The sequence below is a fragment of the Panthera pardus genome, unplaced genomic scaffold, assembly GCF_024362965.1.
Source record: "Panthera pardus isolate Hobbes unplaced genomic scaffold, ASM2436296v1 HiC_scaffold_2, whole genome shotgun sequence".
Lineage (NCBI taxonomy): Eukaryota > Metazoa > Chordata > Mammalia > Carnivora > Felidae > Panthera > Panthera pardus.
This window is the reverse complement of record NW_026526765.1, coordinates 82,056,745-82,078,672: the sequence shown is the minus strand read 5'-3', so window position 1 is coordinate 82,078,672 and position 21,928 is coordinate 82,056,745. Positions and strand designations below refer to the sequence as shown.

Genomic DNA, 21,928 nt, shown 5'->3' with positions numbered 1-21,928 from the left:
CAGCTCAGAGCCTGGAGTCTGCTTCGGATTCTGTGTCTCTCTCTGTCCTTCCTCCACTCATGCTCTGTATCTCTCTCTCAAAAAAAAAAAATAACAATAAAAGAAAGATGATAGACTATGTGAAATAGCTATTATTAAAACTCTAAGTCCCTGTGATTTTTAAAAAAATTTCTCAATGGTAGGAAACTAGTAAAAGGAATGACATTTAACATGTATGTATATGATTGTGTTTGTATTGGGTAAAACAGGCTCTACCGGATTCCACCACTTGTAAGAAATGTGAAAAAACAATTGACTGACAACACATTCAATTCACAATCTTCGCACAAACAATGCAACCTGACAGACATTTTCTTGATCAAAATAGCTCATCAACTGTTGTAAATGTAAAGAAGGAGTTGCCAAGAAAAAAGTATCTCCAACCTGCTCAGAGATAAACCTTCCTCTGATGATACAAGCTGCATTCTCCTTCTGGGAAAAAAGGAACATTCACACAGCTTAATTTTCTGACCAACTTTAACAGGACTAGAACTTATTCTAGGAACCATCACTATATACAGTGTATCTCTGACATTGGGATGCTTTTGAGAGTGAAACGAAGCACTATTAACAATTATGCCAGTTAAAAAAAAAAAAAAAAGAGCTTCCCTCAGGCAAACCAGGATATATGGCCATCTACCAGAGAGGAAATTCCTCAGCGTCAGAACCAGAGAGGATCCTGAACACCAAAAGGGAAGTGAAGGTGTTGAGATGGCAGCGACCCTTATAGCCAATCCTGTGAAGATGAGGGAAATATATGTGAACACCAACCGTCATGCCTGATGCATAATTCACACCAGAAATGTGACCATGCCTTACGCACTCAGACAATCACTGTCTTTAAAAGTTGTCAGAAATGACATTTAATGGCAAAATTGCTGACAGGCCCTCCAACTTGAAAAAAGCTTATTTATACTTATATACTATAAAAATGAAAAATGTTTCGTTTTTGTCAAATTGAATTATTTTGGGAAAAAATGCTTTCCAATTCATTTTCTCAGATCTGGCTATCTTATAACTGATATCAGTTCTCAATGAGTGAGCTTTCACTAAGCTGTGAGAAAAATGAAGCTTGCAGGGGGAAACCTTCTAAAGCCTTTCCCATCCCCCAGGTTTCTGTAATCTTTAATCCAACCTGAAAACACTGTTCTCACAAGACTTGGAAACTTTCCTTTGGCAGTGACACATCAGACTCACAGAGTGGAGGGACTGGATTTCTCAAACTCTACTCAGTGCAGGGATTTCTAACATTGTTATAAATACAATCACAATAAACAAGTTTCCATGGATCACTTTTTTTTTTTTTTTTTTTCCGCAGATGATCTAATGCCTCATTGAATTTGTTATATGCCATAGTTTACTTTAGTTCTAAGACCTTCTTTGGCTGACAGTAAAACATGGATCACTTTTTAAACCTTTTTTTAATTCTTAAATTTTTATTTATTTTTTAAGTTTATTTACTTATTTTTGAGAGAGAGAGAAAGCATGAGTGGTGAGGCACAGAGAGGAAGAGAGAATCTTAGGCAGTCTCCAAGCTGGCAGCACGGAGCCCAATGTGGGGCTCGGGCCCAAGAACCGTGAGATCATGACCTGAGCTGAAGTCTGACAATTAACCGACTGAGCCACCCAGGTGCACCGCCCCACTTTTTTGAGTATTTAAATTTGTTCATAATATTTGAAGAGAATCAGTTGTCCTCTATCGTGGGTTGACTTGGGTTCTCCCAGAGATATGTCTCAGTCCTAACCCCAATACTTGTAAAGGTGACCTTATTTGGAAATAGGGGCTTTGTAGATGTACTGAAGGTACTAGTCTTCAGATGAGATCATCCTGGATTTAGGTTAGGCCCTAAATCCAATGACAGTCCTTATGAGAGAGAAAGCAGGGAGGGATTTGAGACTTAGAGACACAGGGGGGTACCATGTAAGGATGGAAGCTGAGATCAGAGTGACGCTACCACAGCGCATGGGATCCCTGGAGTCAACAGAAACTAGAGGAAGCAGGGAAGAATTCTTCCCGAGAGTCTCTGGAGGGAGTATTGCCCTCGACTATTTGACTCCTGGACTCCAGAGCTGAGAGGTAATAAATCTCTGTTGTTTTAAGCCACCAAGTTTGTGCTAATTTGTAAAATCAGCCCTAGAAAATTAACACCTCTGCCATGGTACAAATCACAAGAAATAACATTGGAGAGAATTGCTAGCACCAGACTTAAGTACACAGATTATCTCTCTCCCTTTTCTAACAATACATATAATCCTGTCAAGACATTACATTCAAATGTGCTAGCTTATAATTCGGTCCCGAAAAACCCAGTCCAATCAAAATATAAATAGCATTGTTCTAATAATAACTAGACATGATGATTGTCACAAGGCTGCCAGCTAAAATAAGGAATTCAGTTAAAACTGAAATTTCAGATAAACAATATGCAACATTTTAGTAAAGTATGTCCCAAGTAGCGTGAGATGAATTTAACAAATTTTTATTAATTTTTTATTGAATAAATTGACATGTAATATTGTGTAAGTTTGAGGTGTTCAGCCTGTTACTCTGATACATTTATAAATTGTCATATGTTGCCATTATAGCAATACTTACCACATTACGTATGGTATGATATTATTATCTATATTCATTATATTGTGGATTAGATGCGATGCATTTCTACTAAAAGATAATGTGTTGCTTATCTGAAATTCAAACTTAATGAGGCATCCTGTATTTTTGTTTGCTAACTCTGGACCCATACAACTTCAGCAGAGAGATTACACATATCACTCAAAATCACAGAGCTAATAAAATGTTGAGCTTGGTTTTGAAATTATGTCTGTCCGACTCTTCAAGATCATGTGTTTCTAGTTCATTAGACTGCTTAAAGCAGAGACGATAAAACCTAGCAAGAGGCAGTAGCATTGCAGTAAGAAGAATGATGGCCAGTTCTGACTGCTGAGCCTAACTCAGTGCCAATTATGTTATGAACGAAGATTCTGGAGATGAAAAGTTCAAACAATATTCTAGTGGCGTTGCTGACAGTGAAGTGAGTTTTCCCATTCTACTATTCTGTGCATGGGTGATATGTAACAGAGGGGGCACAGGTATTTTGGTTTTGATGGGCAGTTGGTAAGGGCATCAATGCAATAAATGATAAGAGTACAATTTCTGTTAGTTCTAATAGTTATGCAAATATTTTTGCTGACATTCACCTTTTTCCAAAATCCACATGGCTCGCAGGTACGATCATCCTTAAATCTCAAAGGTTTTTCTGAACTCCCTCAGCCATTTGACCTCAGGTGCTAGCAGACTTCCTCTGGAGGGCCTCTCACATTTTCCTTTCCTTCTCCATTTCCACATCCATAATTCCAGATGAGGCCCTCAAGACTATGTTCCCACATGCCTACAGTGTTTCTTCGCTTGTTTTCTCACTTCAAACTATCTCCATCTAACTGTCCTGTATGTATAAATTATCTGTATACAATTCACAAGTTTAAAGTGACCCAATATGACCTATCCAATCACATGCTTAACACACCTGTCATTCACAGGTGTGTCTAAGATAAATTTTAATCAATCCAATACTTAACTCAGGTTGTTTCCTTTGTTTAAATATCTCTTCTCACATGTAGTCAATAAAAACCTCATAAATGCCAGGCCAAGTAAGTAAAACAGTGAAGCTGGATTGGAATTCACATTTTAAACACTTTGGGATATTCTTCACCTCCACAAAGTCTTTTCTTCCCTGTTTTTCTTAAGAACATGGTCCTCTTGTTCTACCTTGAAAAACTTCCTATTTTTGGCAGAGACAACCATACAGAATAATTTGCAACTATAAGAAAGACAGTGTGTGTACAGTGCCATCCATGCTGAGATCTGTGGAGACACAGAACGGTGGGGCAAGACTGTGTGCACCCTGTCCAAAGGGTAGCTGCTACTCTGTTCAGGTAACTAGCATCATATATTGCCAGAGTTTGCCTTATGTTTTCTCACAATCACATTGACGTTATACATTGTTAACAAGAGTGTTACAGTAGGGATGAGACTTTGTCAATGCATCATACCAGGGAGTCCGTGTCTGTCTCAATCCACTTGGGTTAGGTGGTGTCTTCCAAGTTTCTCCACTGGAAAGTTACTATTCTTCCTTTGTAACTCATATGTCTATTGTTGGGAAATACCTTGAAATGATGCAAATATCCTATTTCTCATCATAATTTCGCACATATAATTGTGGCATCTATTGATTTTTGCCTGCAACATGTTACTATGGTGTTTGTTAAAACGCAATTTTCTATTCCTATTTTCCCTTCTACAGTTGTTTGTTGGAATTATGCCATAAGGAAAAGCTGTACCTGCTCCCCTGCTTCTTTATGTATTCAGTTATTTACTTACCAGCATGAATTCATAGATATTGATATTATATCATTTGATGGGTTAGAATTCATTATTACCATCATTCATTTTGTTGCTGAAATTGTCCAAGTTTTGATTACTAGGAGCTGCTCTTTTAAGTTGGCTTCTGTTGTTTTGACATCATGCCATCAATTTTTTATTACTTCCTTACTGTCTGGGACTGCAAAATATTCCATGCTCATCTTGTACTTTCCTTGCCCCGGATCTGCAATCAACCATTTCTGTAGGAGCCCTGCTTACTTTTATTAGGGAAACTGTATTTAGAAACCAAAATCTGGACCCAATGGTATGTCGATTGCTTGTCTGCCATTACACATTTGGAATTGCTTCTAGGCCCTGTCAGCAAACAGATGTAGGAAACACACACACAACACAACACACACACACACACACACACACACACACACACACACACACACACTTCTATCCATTTTAATCTCTATTAGAAACCATTTACATATTAAAACCATTAGTTCATACGGATGCCTTTCTAACACCAGAAGGTTCATTCCATCTTTCTCTTGTTCTATTTTTATAACTTCTTTTTCCAACAGGGGAAAACCTGGCTCTCATTATGTATAATACATTTACTTACTTGTTCAGTCCTATTACACACATTAAGTAGTTTCAGAATTGGCAGTCATGCTCTAAGGTAGATCATGGATAGTGTTTTTTGTCTTGAATTTTATGGTGTATAATCCAAACACTGTTTTACATGATCACTTAGATTAGTTGTTTTATTCCTCATCCCCGTAAGGTATGATTATAGTTACAATTAATTTTGGGTTCCTCCCACATCCTAATAGATACTTACTTATTTATCTAGTTAACTGGATCTGAAATACTGCCATAATAACAAGGTTTACTCAAAGAACAGTAACTTCCTCCTCACCATTTTTATCCCATTCCCATCCCTCATTCTTAACACCTGTCCTTACCCATATTATGTATGTTACCAATCTCATTAGCTTCTGGATTTTACTTCTGATATTTCTTTTTGAACAAATGACCAGATAATGCGTAATTTCTTATACTCCCTCCTTTCTTATATTCCATACTATCAGTAATCTTTCATATTTTGCTTTGTCACTTAATAATATATCCTGCAACTCTTTTCATATCAATTCCTAGATAATTTCCTTATTCTTTACTTTATAGCTGCATAGTATTTGATCATGTGGATGTACCATGGTTTATTTAACCACCTCTCCTATTTATGGGCATTTTATAGTTACAAACAATGTTGTATTAAATAATTACTTACATATGTATTTAATATTGTTGGGAGTGCATAACTAGAACTAAAAATTTGATCTCCTGATGACTGATTCAATTCTATTTTAAATCAAATGATGCAATGTAATGTAATTAAGATCATGTGTTTCTAGTTCATTAGACTGCTTAAAGCAGAGACGATAAAACCTAGCAAGAGGCAGTAGCATTGCAGTAAGAAGAATGATGGCCAGTTCTGACTGCTGAACCTAACTCAGTGCCAATTATGTTATGAACAAAGATTCTGGAGATGAAAAGTTCAAACAATATTCTGAAAACAAGTTGCATAAATATATACGACAAAATAATACTATGTTAATAGCATTATTTTCTTTCTCTAATCTAATTGTAACTGCTTTTGAGACAAGCAGTTATATTCAATAAAAATGTGTCCTCAGCTACTTAACTGGATGGTTAATTTTGAAAATTAAATGTATTAAAATTCTATATTTCCAATACACCTTCATTCCTTAAGAATGTTCTGATATTTACTAGTTTTTATTCAAAAATCAAATCGATTAGTTATATAGTTTCTGGTCTTAAAAAGCCCATTATTATACTAAATTATTTTCTCTATTTTGTTCTTATAGAGACGGGATGTAGATATTATAAGCTATTGTCCTAATTTGGTTCCTTCCACATCCTAAGTGTGTACGTCAAATAGGGTGGGAAGAGAAAACAACACTGCATGATGCCAGGAAACTTCTTCAGGTTGTCTGACGCCTGTTAGAGGCTTACTGGAGGAGCCTCCTTCCTTATTGGAGGAGTTAAACTTAATTCAGCTTCCTTTGGAATTGTGAGTCCTCAGGGCACTCAGGTCTCCACATTTTGAATGGCTGGTATTTCAAAATATGAAAAGGATGATCCAAGTGTAGTTAGGGTCCATCCCTGGTGCTGCCTTTAATCTGGGTTCAAGGAATCCCTAATGTAGCCCAAGCTAGTTCCCCAGGAGACTGCCTTGAGATTTGGAATCCAGAAACTAAAGACAATTTTCCTTTTCTGTTCTTTCATTGTAGCCTACAAAGACCTACTATGAGATTATTGTTAGGTCCAACGAAGCCTCAGAAAATCACCTGTGGGAATCTCCAAAGTTTTGGTGAAATTTTAGTTCTGGATTCGGCAGTTTTTAGCAGATGCAGCTATGCAAATCTATGCAGCAACAACAATTTCAGGTCTGCCAAAAGTTGACTTCTGATATGGCTCCAAATATGTGCTTCATCTACTAACCAATTATGTCACTGATAATATATAAGGAAGAGTCTAATTTGTCGGCAGTTTGGTAGGAACCATGCTGTCTGGGTCAGGGCCAGTGTAGGAGTTTTTGATTTGTATCATAACCTCTTGCTCTATGGTCACAGGAGTCAAATAAAGCTTCAAGCCATATTGTTGAACACAACCTTCTGAAAATTATAAAATTATAGTTGATTTTTTTAACTTAAGCAACCATAAGGAAAACAGAATCTGTCAAAAATTTAGGATAAGTTTCCAGGTGATGTTGTTCTTATGTTCTTACCTCCTCGATCTCGGGCAGCTAAACTTTGACCCCTTCTTAAGGTAATGTCCAATTGGTACATTCCGGGATCAGCCAAGGGGACATCTGCATTACTGGTTCCAGCAGTATTTATTTTCTGAAAAACAAGAATTATGCAAAATATTAAATTTAATGTTTCCTATTTCCTTCAGTGGGGGACCATATGCAGCTTCACTCAAATTGTTAAAATTAGTCAATCAAATAAATCATCTTGTGCATTCACATGTCATAGTCACCCAGTTCTGTGAAGGTTTTTAAATTCATGAAATTATTTAGATCAAAATAAAAACATGACACTTACAGGAATTCTTGTTTTAACTCAGATTACAGATAACAAATATAACAGGAAAACATTCCCCATGGAAAGCCCCACATAATTCAACCAAGGAAGACTAACATAGGAATAGTGTCTGAGATAAAAATACAATCAGTGATGAATGGAGAATAAAGGTATGCCAGAGCAGTTGATTTCCATACAAGTGAGCTGAAAATGAAAATGATCTATTCAGGCAACTGTGTTGACTCATTTATCTGTGCAAAAGGGTCATACTGATGGATTACACACCTTTTTTTTCAATTCCAACATAAAATATGATATAATTATACAGAAATAAATTCACCTAGCATTTTGACAGTATTTGCAAGAAATAAGTTCTCAGGGGGGCTAAATTTCTAATGCTGCTTGCTATGGAATAGAAGTTCAAGTGCACAAGCTATTTCTAGAACTAAAAATTTCTGCAAGGCTACCCATAGAGAATAACTTCAGTAACAATATACTATTAATTTACAGGCATTAAGTAAAATAAACACTTCTAAGAGGAATAGCTATATTGAAACAACACAAAAGAAACAGTAAAAATTGATTGGTCATATTTTATACTTCATGCCACTTTGAATACAATAGGAAAACTTACTTTTCTTTACACATTTGAAATGATTTTAAATTCCTATAATTTTTCTTCTAATACAAAAAGAAAAATTCTTTTGTTTTGGAATAATATGCATGGATAAGGTAAAATTTTAGACACCAGTCTGGCTCTTCAAGTTCTATATTTCATATGCAATACTATAAAGCAGCTTTTTTTTTTTAATGTTTCAAGACCAAGAAGAAAGCTTTCCTACAGGAGAAATTATCATTTAAAATAAGAAGCAGCACATCTTTGACAAGTCCTCATCTCTCCTCTGGTAACAATAAAAAAGATTCCACTTCTTCTCATGGTATCCATGTTCCTATGTATGACAGCACTATTCTCACAGTGGCTCAGGCTGGAAATCAATAGAGTCTCCTTGACTTCTTCATTTCCCTCTCTACCGCGTTCAGAAAGTTGCCAAATCCCACCCACTCCATTTCCACCCCCATTACATCTCCCAGTTGTCTTTTTCTTTTAATTCTTAACACCACTACTTTGAATCATGCCTTCATACAACAGAGGAACAAAGGTGAAATGATTGTGTTGGTCTTCCCTCAAACATCCATTTGCCCACCTCCTTGGGGTTACCGATTATAATAATTTAGAGTACACCCTTCCACACTTTTGAAGGGTTTATACAAACACATACGCATATGGGTTTATTTTTCTTTGACTGAGTTTTCAGTTTTTGTTTTTATTTTAACAAAGACAGTATTATATTTTTGTCTATTATTTCACAATTTATTTAACTTAAAAAAGTCATGGGTGCTTTAATCCCCACATACAGATATATTTAGGTTTTTTATTCTGTTTTTTTTAGGTATATCATTTTACATAGTGTGGGAGCACCATGATTTCTCTATTGATTAGGAGCTGGTTTCAGTAGTTGCCACTACAAGGACTTGTGCTTTTATTTCACTCATAGGATGAATTTTTCCGAAAAAAGTTTAAATAGTTCATACTACTATTGAAAGTATACAAGACTGCCTATTTCCCAGATGCTAGTCAGCATAGGATGTTATTTTTCAAGTTTGGAGGGCAAAAATGTTATCTCCCTTTAATACACATTTCCAGAACTAGGGTAGGGTGTCTTGAAACTACTGTAAATGGCAAGACTGAGAGCTGTTCACTGTGCCACACAGAAGATGCCAACTTCGAAAGACAGGAAGCCAATCAAGGTCTTCTAAACAACTTTTCAAAAAAGTTTGTATATGGGTCTAACTAATAAGCAAGATTTAAATTCAAATCCAGCAAACATCTGTTAAGCTCCAAGTACATTTCAAGCCTTTCATTAGGCTCTTGTACATACATAATTTCAAACTAAACAAGCCCATCAATAAATATTAAATATAGATAGATTTACCACTTTCTCAGAATAAAATCTATGGGAAAGGAGACATTTTCTAGCATCCTCCTGTAGTATTTTGATAGGTACTTCAAAGGCAGAAAAGTTTGAATGCTCATATTGCTGTATATTTTGTAGTTTTCATTGTTCTTTCCAGTGTGTCTTGAAGTTTAGAGTTAATTATTTATAGAGTACCTGGTATAATATTTTGAAATGTATATTATACTATATGGGCAAATTAAGGAAGTTTCAAAGGTAATTTTAGTTATATTAGGTTTCTCACTTTTGCTCTTTTAGAATTTAACACCAAGTTAAGAGATAGCTTCATTGGACTTCTATTTACTGGCTTTTTAAAGCCTGAATAATTTTCCTCCGTGTGTGTGTGTGTGTGTGTGTGTGTGTGTGTGTGTGTGTGTGTGTTTATCACATTTTCTTTATCCATTCACACGATGACAAACATTTATGTTGTTTCTGTATCTTGGCTATTGTGAATAATACTGTAATGAACATGGGAATACAGATCTTTCTCCAAGATACTGATTTCATTTCCTTTGAATAGATACCTGCCTTTCCCCTCTTGCTCTCCATGTCTTGTCTTCCTACACAGTCTTCCAGGGCCATTTTATTAGCTTTTATTTCTTTCTTGTCCGTTATCACATTCTATATCAAATGTCATATTTGCCACTTTAGATTGTAAACTTTTAAAATCAGGGAATAGAGTGTTTAAGAACCAAATTGAACACAAATTGTGACAGAGGCAATGAAAAGAGAAAGATGTCTTTAAGGAAATACGATCTGGCTGAGTAGATACACACATGGGGGTAAAAAACAAAGTTGACTACTCATAGGAAGTTTATTTCCTCTCTTTTTCTATGATCATGGGTGGCATCTGATCTGTTTTGGGACCTTCTGTGCCAAAGAAAACTAAGTATACCATCAGAAACCTTTTTTAGTATATAGTGATATAGGCTACCATTACCAACTAATCAAAATTGGCTCTTATAAAGAAACCCTATCCACTCAAGAGCTGTAATTAAAGACAGACTGTACTATAATGGAATTATTTAGTCATTGGGACAGCAGGAAAGAAAGACCAATTTATTATGTGAGAAAAATCTGAGGTGCCTTCAGAGACATGACAATGGAGTAGGGTGTGAAAATATGGGTAGGACTTTGACTAGTGAAGATTTAAAAGAAGGGAAGATGGGAAAATCAGTGAGAGCCCAAGGTGAATAGTCACCAGAGGGTACATCACTAAACTGTGTGAGAAATAAGGTGTAAAGGAAGGCTGATACGCATTGACTTCAGGCTGACAGGAGTTTCAACCCATGGGCAACATGAAACCATCCCAGGTTTTGAAGAGAGGAAGCACTATAACCAGGCCTCATTTAACAAACATTTATTGCCTATATGCTCTGGAGTAAGTGCTTAGATTTCAGAAATAATCAAAACCAGGCCTTTTCTCTCCATAGGATAGAAAAGAGAAGAAAAATCCTGTAGATATAGACATTATTTAACAGGTTTTATAACAGTCCAGTTTAAGTCACAAGGGCCTGATCTGGTCAGTGGTAATGGAAATAAAAGTAAATTTGAGAGATATTGAAGAGATTCAATCAACTGAATTTGTCAACTGACAAGATGTGGGAGATATGGGAAATGGATGGATGAGTCACACGGAAGTCTGAGCAGAACCCCTGAGAGAATGGTGTGCCAGCAGTGTGAGATGAGAAGCAAGCTTCAAGCCACCATGGTGTCAGCTTCCAAGGATACCTCCAACTCCCTGAAAGAAGGTGGTCAAGAACTTAAGCAGATCTAGAGAGTCATCTCTCCTCAGGCTCATTGAGATGGTTCCAAAAAGAAAATTGGTAGGCCGATTATATACAGACATACTAGAAATATAATTGTTTATTGTAAAGTATCTTAAGTCACGGAATGTTAAAAGGTATTAGGAAAGATGTATCTGACATGTTAGGTATGTATACAGCTCTAAAACAGTCATTTTAAAAACTTTTTTTTTTTTTAAATTTAACATTTCTATAGTGACTATTATAGGAACTTCAAATATATTCTTCCCTTCCTTAAACTGTCATGCTCCACACTTAGTTGCTATTTTTAAACTACTTTATTGAGGTATGATTGGATGTAGAAAAAGCTATACATATTCAATAAATAACTTGAAATCATCACCACCATCAAGGCTACAAACCCAGCACCTCCAAAAGTTTTCTCCCACCTCCTTTATTATTATTATTACCATTATTATTATGGTTTGTGGTAAGAATACTTAATTGAAGATCTACCCTCTTAGAAAATTTTAAGTATACAATACAGTATTATTAGCCAAAGGCATTATGCTGTACAGCAGATCTCCAGAATTTATTCATCCTGTATAACTGAAACTTTGTACCCTTTGACCATTCGTCCCCATTTTCCCCTCCTCCTAGGCCCTGGAAATCACCATTCTCTGCTTTTATAAGTTTGACTGTTTTAGATTCTACATGTAAGTGAGATCATTCAGTATTTGTCTTTCTATGTTTGGCTTATTTCACTTAGCATAATGTTGTCCAGGTTCCCACATATTATCATACATGGATGATTTTCCTTCATTGCTTTTAAGGCAGGATGTTATTCTATTATATCTATTATATGTATACAAAAATTTTCCTTTATCCATTCATCCATCAATGGAAATTTAAGTTGGACATATCTTGGTTATTATGAATACTATAATAGACATGGGAATGTGGTTATCTCTTGGAGATCTTGACTTAAATTCCTTTGCATAAATCCCGAGGAGTGGGATTGCTGGATCATGTGGAACCACAAAGGACCCCACAGAGTCAAAACAACCTTGAGAAAGAACAAATGTGGAGGCATCACACTTCTTGATTTCAAACTATACTACAAAGCTACACTGATCAAAACAGTAAGGTACAGGCATAAAAATAGACACATAAATCAATGGAACAAAATAAAAGGCCCAGAAAGAAACCCACACATCAGAGAAGAAACCCATGGTCAACTAACCTTCTGTAAAGGCACCAAAAACACAAAGTGGAGAAAATATAGCCTTTTTAGTACATGTTGCTGTTAAAAATGGATATCCACATGCAAAGGAATGAAATTAGACCCTCATCTTATGCCATATGTGAAAATCAGCTCAAAACAGCTTCAAGACTTAATTATAAGACTTGAAGTTGTACAACTACCAGAAAAAACACAGCATGGGAAAAAGCTCCTTGATATTGGTTTTGACAATGAATTTTTGGATATGACACCAAAAGCACAGGAAACAAAAGCAGGAATAGACTAGGGGGACAACACCAAATTAAAAATCTTTTGAAGAGCAAAAGTAGCAATCAACGAAATAAAGACAACCTATGGAATGGGAAAAATATTTATAAGCCATATACCTGATAAGGCATTAATATCCAGAATATATGAGGAACTCATACAACTCAATAGCAAAAAAACACACAAACTGATTAAAAGTTGACCAAATAGCTGAACATACATTTCTCCAAAGAAGCCATACAAATGGTCAACAAATATATGACAAGGTGCTCAACATCCCTATCAGTGAAACGCAAATCAAAACCATAATGAGATATCACAGTATGCATTTTAGGATGGCTATTATTTAAAAAAAAAAGTAATAAATACTGGTTAGAATAAATTCCACTTTGGTGGGAATGTAAAATAAATGGGTAACTCAAAGTCTGAAATTCAGAGTCTAGGCACAGTTAGAGGATTAGGGAGGTTTCTATGACAGCACTCAATCAAAGTTTTGGGACTGTTGAAGCCAAAAAGTAGCTGCAGTGTTTGGAGTTGTAAATTTTAATAAAAGTCAGAACTTTATCAGGTCACTTATGGGAAAGTCAGAAAAAGAGTGTGGAAGAGAGGGACTCTGAGAATTTGAAAGAAAGCATTTGGAAGGATTACCTCCAGAGCACACATATCTACTTCACCTAGCCACCATTTTTGCAGAAGACCTTCCTCTATGCTCCCGGCTTGCTTGAAGTGGGCCAGTACTATCCATGATGATGTCAAATTTCCTCATATCCAACCCCTCTTTCCCTCATTTTATACAGATTAATGGTTCTCAACCTTGAGGGCTTTGGCTAGGCACCCAGCAACTCTGAGGGTGGGACCCAGGTAGCAGTATTTTTTCTTACAGTCCTCAGACGATTTCAATAAGCAGCCTAGCTTGATCAATTGTGCTAATTATAAAAGCAAGTCTTTGAGAAGGCTTATGTACAAAGAATTTACAGACTATGAAAATGTGTATCATAAAACACCTGTGAAATATGTTGAGGAATCGATATGAGGGTCCCTGTTACTTTGAGCTCTGCTGCTTAGGAGGCCTTTTAACTTCAGTGGAGAAAGCTTCCACCACAAGATATAATGGTGCTGATGGATAAAAAGTTGAGAGTGCCACCTTGCCCTTTTGAAGTTTTCATTATAGGCAAAAAATGGGGTTAACTCTGTTAGCTGGGCTGGTTGATCATTATTATCAATAGGAAGTAGGAGTGCACAGGGAGGGAGAAGAATGTCTGCATTCTAGGAGATTTTCTTGAATGCTCCTAGTATTGGCATGCCCAGTGGCTTATAGATTGGCTAAGTCATTCCATATGTGTTTCATACACACAGGCCCTGCTCAGTGCAGCTCTAACTTTGTCTATCAACAAAATCCACTTAAAGTTAAAACTTAATGAAAGCTTTTACATTTTCAACTTTTCAAATTTAACAACCTTGTCAAGGATATCAACAGGCATCATTGAGGATTTCTTAGTCATTACCAATTTCTACTTTGTCATCTCTCCTAGTTTCTACGACATTGAAAATATTTGCATAGTGAAATCTCCATCATATGGAAATCAAAGATTTTTAAAACTTAATTCTCAAAAACATAACTCAAAAGCCACTGATATATTCCAAATTCAGGGAAGCTCCATGATTCACTTACCATGGGAACATTATGATTATTTGGAGATCAACTGATAAAATGATTTTAGAAACCACAAAGAATGGGGAAAATTCATGGCAACATGGGCATAGCCCACTAGGTATGTCAGTCATAGTGTCTGACTAATCCACAGCCCACCCTGTGGGCGTCCCATAAGCTTATGCAACAGTTTATGCTTGATGTAAATTTTACTTTCTTGCCCCTTGTTCCTAGCTGATTAGACCTGCAGCTGGTTATCTGAACTGAGGACAGAGAGGCTAGTCAGTGGATAGGTTGGTATTAACAAAGATGTTATTAGGCAAAGGTTGTTTGTTTCAAATTCAAAGAGAAGAAATAGAAGTGGCTGCTAAGACCAAGGGGCCATGACAGAGAGAATGGAGAGGCCATGATGGTCCAAGTATAATCCCAAACCAAGAGAGTAGTGCTATAACTAAGCAGAAGCATGGGGTGGAAAAAATACATATAGTAAAAAGTAGAATGTCACTTTGTAGCAGGACATATAAAAAGACCAAATAACCAAAGTAAAGTATGACAGTGTATGGGCAGAAGTATCTATGAATTACCACTGAAGACTTGGCTCTGGGACTTGAGAGCCAGTTGCTCTGGGCTCTGTGCTCCTGGTTGGGTATGGTCTCTGATCACCTTCTTACCTCCTTTGGCTTTGTACGAGACAGGTGAACTGAGTCATGGCACTTACAACAGAATAGATTAAGAGCAACAAGAATGAGCAAAAGAAGCACAGAAACAAGGAAGCAGTCAGGTAACAGGGGAAATCCACGAGGACAGTAATATAGGAGAAACTGAGCTGCCCAGAGAGGCTGTAGACAGACAAAAATTGTCGCATGCCTCTGCTTCCTCCCTGTCTGTGCAGTGTTCACTGATGTTCACAAAGAGATGCCCCTGGGGTGCTAGCTCACCACCCTCAGGTCAAATAAGGTCAATGCTCTGCGGTTACAAAGTCAAGAAAACTTCATGTTTTTATTAATATCTTCAGCAAGAAATGGAGAAAAAGCCTTATGGCTACAGTAACCATATAATTTATCATTCAAGCTGAGATACTTTGGAGAGTGAAAGGGAGTGCTCTTAATAATTATAGGGCAAAAACAGCCATAAAAAATCTCAGAGGAAGTGAAATACATGTTACAGTACTTAACAAGTTAGCCATGAGTTAACCAGAAAGATACGCTAAGCATAAAAGTCTGATCATCTGGTCATATCAAAGTTTTTCTACAGTTTCTTTTAGAACTGAATTACAACCCTGGGTTTAATTCTGGGATTTTCACTTTGCAATCGCCCAAACCAAACAACATGGGCCTATAAATTTCCAAGCCCGCTAAGTAGCAATATTTAACCACTGCTGAAAGAAGTAAAAAATTCAGTCCTCCCAGAATGTCTTTTCCAGGACTCCCACAACACTGATTACTCACCCCTGACTCGTCCACTAAATAGACTTTTGTGGAGCCTCACTTTATTATTGCAGATTACCTTTTCCACCCATACATACAGTATATAAAATATCCTGAGCAAAAGGAAAGCAAATAAGATTTTCTTTTCTCAATTCAAAAGAACAATTCCTTTTTGGAATCAGACCCTGTAATCTGCCTTTGTGTTAATCAGATGCAAACCCTGATGAGGTGGGGCAGGAGTGAGGTCAACTATTTAACTTGAGCCCAAAATACTTATCCCCTTGTGTCAGAAATTATTAAACTATAAGTAGTTATTTGAGGGCAGGAGGTGAGGAGACCTCTTATAAAACAGAAGAAAGATTACAGGAATCAAAACACAAAGATATGTACACAAGACCTAATTACACTATTTACTCTTGAGGTGGGGGAAAAGTTTTTTGGCCTCAATTTCTTCTTCTTTAAAAAAACAAAGCCTGTGAGGGGCACCTGGGTGTCTCAGTAGGTTGAGCCTCCCACTGTTGATTTTGGCTTAGGTCATAATCCCAGGGTTTTGGGATTGAGCCCCGTTTGGGGTTCTAGGCTGAATGCTGAGCCTGCTTGAGATTCTCTTTTTTCTGCCTCTTTCCCCATTTGTACTCTCTCTCACTCTTTCTCAAAATGAATAAATATTAAAGAAAATAAGCCTGTGAAAACTAAAATAATGCAGTTTATAGTGCTTTGTAAAGAATCAAATGATTTACAAATACAAAACAGATTCTTCCTGCTTTTTTTGAATTATAATATACATTGTGTATATACTACTGTTAGTGTTCATGGATAGCTAATGAGAGATTAGAAAGTGCATCATGCTTAGGGTGACTCCTCTGCTTTCAGTGCTACCATATTACTGAATGACTGTTATCTTCACTATTTCACCAAAATATTTGTCAGAACTGAGAGCATGATAGATATTATTCATATTGACTCTTCTGAACTTTTATCTTTTGGTGAATTCCCAAGCATACTCTTTTTCCCCCCAGAGAAAATCAGGCTGCATTAAAGTACAGAGCTATCAGCAAAGAGAGCAACTCTGAGAAGGAAAGATTTGTCAGAAAAAAAGCATCATGTACAATAAATAACTTGTTTATTGATGTTATCTTCCTTGCCATGAGGCAAGGTATTAAATAAGTATTTACCAATAAGTATTTTAATAGATCAGTTCTATGATTTCCCAAAGTGGCGGAATATGCATAGGAAAACATTTTGTTTCACAGGACTTGAATTTTTGAGATTCTAACAAACTCAAGAGAGAGAACTTGTGTAACAGATGTTATGCTTGATGGCAAACATTTGGGGTTTTGCTAATAAATACTTCTAGTCTTTCTGTGTTCACATCTATAAAACTGGCAGTGCGTTGACCCATAGCCTCATAGCTTTTATGATGAACACAGCTTCTCATTAGACTTAAATACATATATCTACTTCTTTTGGAACAATTCTATGGCTTTCTCTTTTTTTCTTTTCTGTGAATCACAAGTGTTTTGTTCTTTCTTTCTTTCTTTCTTTCTTTCTTTCTTTCTTTCTTTCTTTAAGTTTCTGTATTATTTCTCTCAAAGTTAACTCCAGAAAAAAACAAATAATCAAAGTAATATTTTAGTGTCTCTATCAGGTATCAATTTTGTGGGAATAGCCTATTAACCTTTATGGTAAAATTATATAGGAATCTTTCCAAACAATATTAAAGAGCTCCAGATAGCATGAACTCTACTACTCCCTTTATTTCAACACTTGATTTTCTTGGGACAAAAGCATGGAGATGGTAGTTTTCCTGAACAGGAAATTAACAAATTTTAGTAATTAATCTCCAACCCCACACTCCTCAAACACCCAAAGCTTAACTCATCCTCATTCAGCATTTCCCTCCCTCATTCATTCCTCCCTCTTTCTCTCCCTTCCTCCCACGCTTCTATTTTTTAATCTTTCTGGATACTCATAAAAGAATTAATGTTATGGAGAATATAACTGTTTGATTATAGTCTTTGCCTTCAAAGACTATCATTAAAACAGTTTTGCATTTAAAGTCTGTGATGAGAATGGCTCTTTACCTCTTTTATCTTCCTCCCAAAATACACAACCTCTGCCTAACCGTAAGGAAAACACCAGACAAACCCAAATTGAAGGACATTCTGTAAAATATCTGACCAGTAACCTACTCAAAACCACCAAAGTCATCAAAAAAAGGAAAGCTTGAAAAATTGTCACAGCCATGAGAAGCCTAAGAGACATGGAAACTAAGTGAAATGTGGTATCCTGGATGAGATCCTGGAACAGAAAAGGGACCTTCAGTGAAAACTAAGGGTCTGAGTAAAGTATGGACTTTAGTTAATACTAATGTATTAAAACTGGTTCATTATTTGTGACAAGTGTACCAATTGATGTAATGTGTACTAATTAGCGTAATATGTAAACAACAGAGGAAATTGGGTATGGGACACATGGAAACCGTCTTTTTCATCTTCATAGCTTTTCTGTAAATCTAAAAATACTCTAGGGGCCCCTGGATGGCTCAGTTAAGCATCTGACTATTGATTTCAGCTCAGGTTGTGATCTCACCATCATGAGATCAAGCCCCAAATTAGGCTCTGCACTGAGCATAAAGCCTGCTTGGGATTCTCTCTCTCCCTCTCTCTTGCTCCTCCCTCACTGACGTGCATGTGCATGCACCCTCTCGCTCCTCTCAACATAAACATTTTTTTAAAGTAATATTTAGAGCCTACCTTTGTACTCTTAAAATGACAGTCTAATTACAGATAACATAAACTAGATGGTATTAGTATCTAGTTGAGACTTTGAGACACATTCACAAAGGAAGTGCTTCAAAGGAAAAAGGTCTGAGAAGTTGTAGGAAGCCTTTTGTCAGGAATAACTATGGGCATTTCTCAGTTTTCACACATCTTCAGAACCTTTCATCCATGAATTGCAATGCTCTCATCTGAGCATGATTTTGTGAGGAAAGTGTGTCATTCTCAATTATTCTTATAGTGGGAGTGAGGGGCTATGAGCAGAGACATGAATAATAATAAAAAAAATAAGAAATCAAAAATATATTTCCATTTCCTTTTGCAATATGCTTTTACATTTGTTTATGAAATTTCAAATTCTAAAATGTCACCACAGGAATGTTAATTTTATCTCCTCAGCACATAGTCTGTCCTAGAAAAGGAATTTTATGAGGGTTTTCCATACATAAATAAAATCTATTGGATTAATAAATATTAAAGCAGGATCTGCTATAGATAAATAGTGGATTCTAGAAATGATCAAGAGTTGGCTGCAGTAATGAAGTAAATACAATGAAAATAAATGCTTAGTTTAAATTATTCAATTAACTGATATTCTTTAAGTGTTCCAAAGATATTGTTAGAACAAAGTGAATAACAGCTTAAGTGTTCTCAGTACTAATTGCAAAAAAGACATCTAAACTGCCAAAACTTGAGTGATATCATATGAATAGATAATGATGCTAGGTGTCACTTTGAATTTTTTAAAACTTCCTTATAGCTTAGCATTAAATTGAAAATCCAAAATGGTCAAATGTTTTTAATTAATAGGTATTCAGTGTAAGGAAGCTTTGATTTATTCCAGAAACATATACTATTCATCTTGGCAAGCAGGTGTGTGTGTGTGTGTGTGTGTGTGTGTGTGTGTACGTGTACGCGTGCTTCCTGAAATTACTCTGCCTCTAACAGAAATTTTAACAAGTTTTTGGGAGGTAATGTGTTCCCTGTATCCATCTAGGAACACAGATAACTTCCTGCCTGTGCAGTAGACAGTCCTTTCTGGGGTGGGTGGATAACAGTGATCACAATGCTGCATGCACTGATTACCTTCCAAGCACGTAATCCAAGCAGGTACTTTTCTCCCAACAGCTCACAATTTCCTCTTGATAACCAGTGTGGTTGTAGGCAACTAACTTGCCCCTCATCTTAAGGGTGGAGAATGTCACAAAATGAGGCCAATCAAATGCCCTGACTACCATGACTGGTTCAGAGTTAGGAATGTGACTGAAGCTCATCCAATCAAGGGTAAATCTTTGGTCTTGGTTAAGAATGCTGAAATAGGTTAAATCATTCCTCCTGGATGAGAATGAGGAAACATGGAGTAGCTGTGGGAATGCTGGCAGCCAGCGTGGGTTCCTGAATGGAATTAATCTGGGATAAAGTTAATAATGGGGAAGGCTAGGTGGATCAACAGAAATACACTAAATTCTCATGACTTGATTAAACCATTGAGTTAACCTCTAGATTTTCCAGTTATATAAACCAATAAATTCCCTTTACAATTATAGTCCATTTGAGTTGTGTTTTTTGTTATTTGCAACCCAAAGTATTTCAGCTGATGACATAGTTAGCACAGATGCAGCACAAACATTGTCTCATTTATTGTGCACAAAACTCTAAGGAATAATTTACTCTTATTATCCTAGTAATACAGGCATGGGGATTGAGGATCAGAGAAATCGAATTACTTGCTTCAGCTAGAAAATGCTAGAAGTAGGATTCAAACTCTCCAGTACCCACAGCCCATGCTCTCAACCGCTACACAGACACTTCCCAGATTAAAAAAAAAATCAGAAAGTAAATTAGACATTTGAGACTACACAGCAATTCTAGCTCCTCAGACCTTAATTATATAATTTTCCTTAACTAAAAGTTCATGCCAAAAAGAAAGGATGGGCTGTGGTTAAAGAAAAAGTACTTTAAATTTCTAATATCCAGGATTTCTAAGTAACAGATTCAGGGTCATTCTCATGGAAAAAAAAAATATTTTTCTCTGCCTTCTATAATTTGTAGAGCATTTGTTTGTTTGTTTCTAATCAAACCTTTTTGGTGTCATTAACTAGACTAAGTAGCTGGATACTATTTCAGGATAAGGGTCTTATTCAGTGTATATACAACTTTATAATTAGTAAATAGAATACAATCACACATATCGCCTTTATATCAGTTCATGTTGTATAGAAATTATACATACCTTTCTCCATCTAAAAGGTGCAGAAAACATCTTCCCCAATGAAGTAGAATATATAATTATAGAATTATTTTTAGATTCCAAAGATGAAAATGCACCCCTTCATTTTGCAAATAAAATGTTGCTCATTTCTTTTTTTAAACTCTTTTATATCTCCATGCCTTCAGCTGAATCTGTCCTCTTTCTCATAGTTGAAAAGGCTACCCGTGGAGCACACTATCTCACTTTCTACCGAAGTGCTAGCTCAAGTTGTGAAAGCCTGAAGACCTCATGTATTATCTAGGGTTCTGAATCTCACTGCCTCATCAACTGAGATATTAGACCAGGTACTTTTGTTGGTTCACTGCAGGACTTTGAGAAGTTCCCAGTTATCAATAATTGGCATACTTACACTTATTTTCACAGCCAGTGGCCTGTTTCTCAGTACCACCCAGAAAGAGTTTGTTTATACAACCAGATCAAATAGGTATAAGGTCTATTTATAAAGCCAATAAATGCCTTGCTCAGTGTATCGGATATGCACTGGTCAAAGGGTAAAACGTGGCAATTCAAACTGCTTCATATGAAACTGTTAGTTCTGAACAATAAGCAAATATAAATGGTATCATGTTACCAGAAAACACTGGAAGATCCAGAAATCTGCTGCCTACTTGGGGTCCTCATTAATGGATGGTGATAGGTGAGAAAAAACAGAGTTAAAAAAGAATAGCCCCACACACCACCATCCTCTTGTTAAAGACAAACCAGAGTGTATACATGTAGTTGGGAACATTGCATGTAGTGCCATTTCTTTAAAACATACCAACTGATTGGCTACTCCAAATGGAACTTAAAAGTAACAGTAAAAAGTAAAACTTTCCATCTCCCATCCAAACTCCTGCCTCTCCACAATTGTAACCACTATTTAACATTTTCTTGAGTATCCTCCAAAAAGAAAAGTTGGCACATACCTTAAAAAGATACAGATATAGGAATGAATATATTGCATGCATTATTGTGTACTTTACTTTTCTCATATAGTACATCCTAATAATCTTTTGATGTCA

General features: G+C 36.2%; 1 protein-coding gene across 11 annotated transcripts in view; it reads right to left on the bottom strand.

The window, feature by feature from the left end:
• Positions 1-21,928, bottom strand: part of MCTP1 (multiple C2 and transmembrane domain containing 1) — a 530,890-nt gene that overhangs the window by 284,101 nt on the left and 224,861 nt on the right. For all 11 annotated transcript variants that reach the window (XM_019428810.2, XM_019428809.2, XM_019428806.2 and 8 more), the window contains exon 2: positions 7,227-7,341. In XM_019428810.2, the coding sequence (XP_019284355.1) occupies positions 7,227-7,341 (115 nt within the window). The remainder of the gene's footprint in view (positions 1-7,226; positions 7,342-21,928) is intronic.